At 45.8% G+C, this 3,491-nt stretch overlaps 1 protein-coding gene across 5 annotated transcripts in view; it reads right to left on the bottom strand.

Annotated features, from left to right (window-relative positions):
* TSC1 (TSC complex subunit 1) overlaps nt 1–3,491 on the bottom strand; it is a 50,638-nt gene that overhangs the window by 13,065 nt on the left and 34,082 nt on the right. For 4 of the 5 annotated variants that reach the window (XM_023516172.1, XM_023516171.1, XM_003794872.2 and 1 more), the window contains 4 exons: nt 2,990–3,094; nt 2,175–2,727; nt 780–823; nt 16–182 (listed from right to left, as the gene is read on the bottom strand). In XM_023516172.1, the coding sequence (XP_023371940.1) occupies nt 16–182; nt 780–823; nt 2,175–2,727; nt 2,990–3,094 (869 nt within the window). The remainder of the gene's footprint in view (nt 1–15; nt 183–779; nt 824–2,174; nt 2,728–2,989; nt 3,095–3,491) is intronic. The other variant, XM_023516174.1, reaches the window with a different exon arrangement.

Below are 3,491 nucleotides of genomic sequence, written 5' to 3'. Positions count from 1 at the left end.
CCCCCCAGTCCTCACCATGGCAGCGTTGTACTCCTCCAGAGCGGCCGCCTTGATCACCTTCCGGAGGAGTCGCCTGTTCCGAAGAGCATGCTGTTGCCTCTTAAAACGTTCATAGAGTAACTGGTTGTGCAGTAAAAGCAGCTGGTCTCGGAGGGTGCGGATCTCATCTGAGGGAGGAGAGCCTGATTTTAAAGCAGAGGGAGGGTGGCAGAAATGCCTTTTATATATCGCTAATCAAGCCCCCCACCCATAAGTGTTGTTAGCTTAAAAAACAGAATTAAAAAAAAAAAAAATCACTACTCACTTTGCAAATGACCACTTAGTTCCCAGCAACAGCCATTCCTTAGGGGTACAGTGGGGGAAGTATTTACTACCTGTCTCCCTTTTAAAGGAAGACACAGGGTCCCCAGATGGGTTTGTTTCTTTTCCCCACACCCCTAGAGTGCTCCTTTCAGACTCCCTTCCTGTTTCTCAGGCCCCTCCCTCCCTGGTGTGTTCTGACCCAAGAAGACTCCCCAGTGCCGCTCCATCAGGCAGCCTAGCTGGGAGCCTGAACTCTTTGCACATCTACTCTCTAGTACATGGTACTTGCCACTTATCAAAAATTAGAAACGCTGACTTTGCAATGCTTGAGAGCCTTCAGCCAAGCAGATAAGCCGGCTGGAACCGCAGCCAAGGGGAGATCTATTTCCCACAAGGCATCTCCTTCAAGGACAGAAAAGGCAATGAGCAAGCAGGAACCACGTGGGCTGGATTTAGAGCCAAAGTACCAACTTTACCTCCAAAGTGAGTCCAGTCGACAGACTTGCTGGGTAAAGACAACCTAGGAAAAAAATTTTGAATGATGAAGTTACTGAAAAAAACTTACCTGGTCTTCATTTGCAGTAAAGTCATATCACTGCTTTGTGGTTAAAATCTGCAATGGCCTAAAAAAAGTTTCAAACTCCAAATCCACAGGCAGTTGAGGCGACGCCCTCTAGTGGATGGAATGAGCATGTGACCCTGGTTTGTAAGATCAAGTCTAGGGGCGGGTCAGTGCTGAGCTCACACTGGGCCCTATGCTTCTGTGTCAGCTCCCCAAAGCAAGACAGGTGTAAAACATACTGCAAGCTGCTCTCAACCCTCTGTGGAGATCTAGAGGAAACAGCCCTTTATTGAGATATTACTAAGTTCAAGGAAAATGTAGGTAATTTATCTGAATCTATACCAACTCTCACTTTCTAAAAAGTTTATATAAATTAAATTACAATCCCTGTCAAATTCTACCTTTGGATATTATACAGAAGAAAAAGAAAAAGAAAAAATATTCCCCAAGCAGCTGTTTTACAATGGTAGAGGATTCAAACTCTGGACTAACTACTCCCTGGCCCCTTCCCTGGATACCCTCTGGTAAGCGTCACAGAAGGTGGACTCCTAAGAAACCCTGCCTGCTTCTGAGGGGACTGTTACATCACTTTGACTTGTGTAAAATGCTGATGATTTTATCTTTCACCTAATGAACAAAGATACCAAGTAATAATAATAGTCTATAACCAGACAAGGAGATACTATGACAAGTATTATATTCTCTGAAATATCATCACCTTATTTTTAGCCCACAGTGTTCAGTACAACACCGAAAGCACTTGAGTGTACTCACAGAACAGCCTGTATTAAAAAAAGACTCATGTGGAATGGACCACTAAGTACTATTTCAATGTAACATGCATGCGCAGAGGACACATACGGTCACAGGACAAAAAGGCAACAGACCAGAAGGGAATCTGACACAACAGAAGAGAACTTGGTGCCTCTGGGTGACAGCATGGAGAATGATCCTTACTCCCACTCCACACATTCTGTATTTTATAATAAAATGGAACATCTGGGCTCGGTGCCTATAGCTCAACGTACACCTAAGGTGGTGGGTTCGAATCCCCAGCCCGGACCCGCCAAAACAACAATGACGGCTGCAACCAAAAAAAAAAAAAAAATAGCCGAGCGTTGTGGCGGGCGCCTGTGGTCCCAGCTACTTGGGAGGCGGAGGCAGGAGACTCGCTTGAGCCCAGGAGTTGGAGGTTGCTGTGAGCTGTAATGCCACGCCACTCTACCCAGGGGGACAGCTTGAGGCTCTGTCTCAAAAAAAAAAAAAAAAAGGAACATCTGAGCACAAAGGACAGGGCCAAGCCCCTTACTTGCTGAGTTCCTTGCTGTGTGTGTCTGCTCCCTGCTCTATCAGTCTGTCCAGTACTTCCATTGGGGAGGTAGTGGGGATGAAGGCTTCCTCTGTGTTTCCTTTTGCTTTCTTTAACAGTTCTTCAGTCTTCTTGCTGATAAAATAATGGGCAGTTTTTGGCAATGCCACCTCAAAAAGATGATCGTAAGGGGGAGGCTGCCTACTTCCAAAGCCCATTCCCTTCTGAGGTGGAATTTTACAAGGGCTAGGAGTGAGGATATTGGTCTCCAAAGAAGTCTGGCATTCCCTGACCCCAGCAGGGATTTCATCAGCACTGCCACAGGGAAGGTCTATAGGGGTGAAGGCTTGCTTTGGTGTGTCAGGTCCAAGCTTGTCCAGGGAGGAGTGCAAAGGCTCAGGGTTCACACCAGTGCCCTGAGCACTGGAGGCTGCTGAATGAGTCTTCCGCTGAGAACCCAGGTCTCGGTAGAAGGGAGAATCAAAGCCTCCTCGAGGAATCATAGGCTCAGCTTCTGGTGTAGTGATCTCAGAAAGTTCTTTAGATATTGCAGCTAAGAGGAAGAAGGGAAACAAGAGAAAGCCCAGTCAACACTCAATCTGGGGAAAGCCAGGCAGTTTGGGTTGCACACTGCCAGGCTACCTGGAAGGTGCATTAAAGTGACAGCCCTTTACCTGACATAGGTCCTGGGCTAAAACACCCATCTTTCTCCCCTCAAAGAAGAAAAGGCAAGCAAGCCTGTGAGCAGTGACAGGAAATCTCAGTTTTACAGCAGAAGGAAGGCCCAGTTTCATCATCTCCCCCAAATCCATTACCTTCTTCTTTATCTTTCTCAATACTGTCTTCTTCAAAGGCCAGATCACCTAGAAACCCTGGAAGGTCACTCAGAGGGACAGAACCTTTGCTGCTAAGTGACTCTTCTAAAAAGAAACAAAGACAACCAAAGTCAAAGAAATACAACGTAACCCCTGCAAGAATAAAAGTTCTTACATGGTGACAGAGCAGGTCTGTAATAACCCTCCCAGCTGAACAGAGAGGGCTGGGAAGGCTCCCCTCCTTGGGCTGCTACAAAAGCCTGGGACATAACAGGTAATGTAATTAAAGGAGGCAAACAGGATCCCATAGAAAACACAATTCTCAGCTCTTAATGTTTCTAAGAACAGACAAAATCATATAGTTTGACCAGCTCAAAATACTTATACAGGCACCTCACTGCAATAATGTCAAAATAGTTTTTTGATGTCATGTGGTTGGCTTTTAGAATTCACTTCTTGTTTTATGATGTCTGGACTTCACTGTTTTGTGGTATTACATAAT

The sequence above is a fragment of the Otolemur garnettii genome, unplaced genomic scaffold (genome assembly GCF_000181295.1).
Source record: "Otolemur garnettii isolate 467f Iridium unplaced genomic scaffold, OtoGar3 scaffold00087, whole genome shotgun sequence".
Lineage (NCBI taxonomy): Eukaryota > Metazoa > Chordata > Mammalia > Primates > Galagidae > Otolemur > Otolemur garnettii.
The sequence above is the reverse complement of the archived record's forward strand: the minus strand, read 5'-3'. Positions and strand labels throughout refer to the sequence as shown.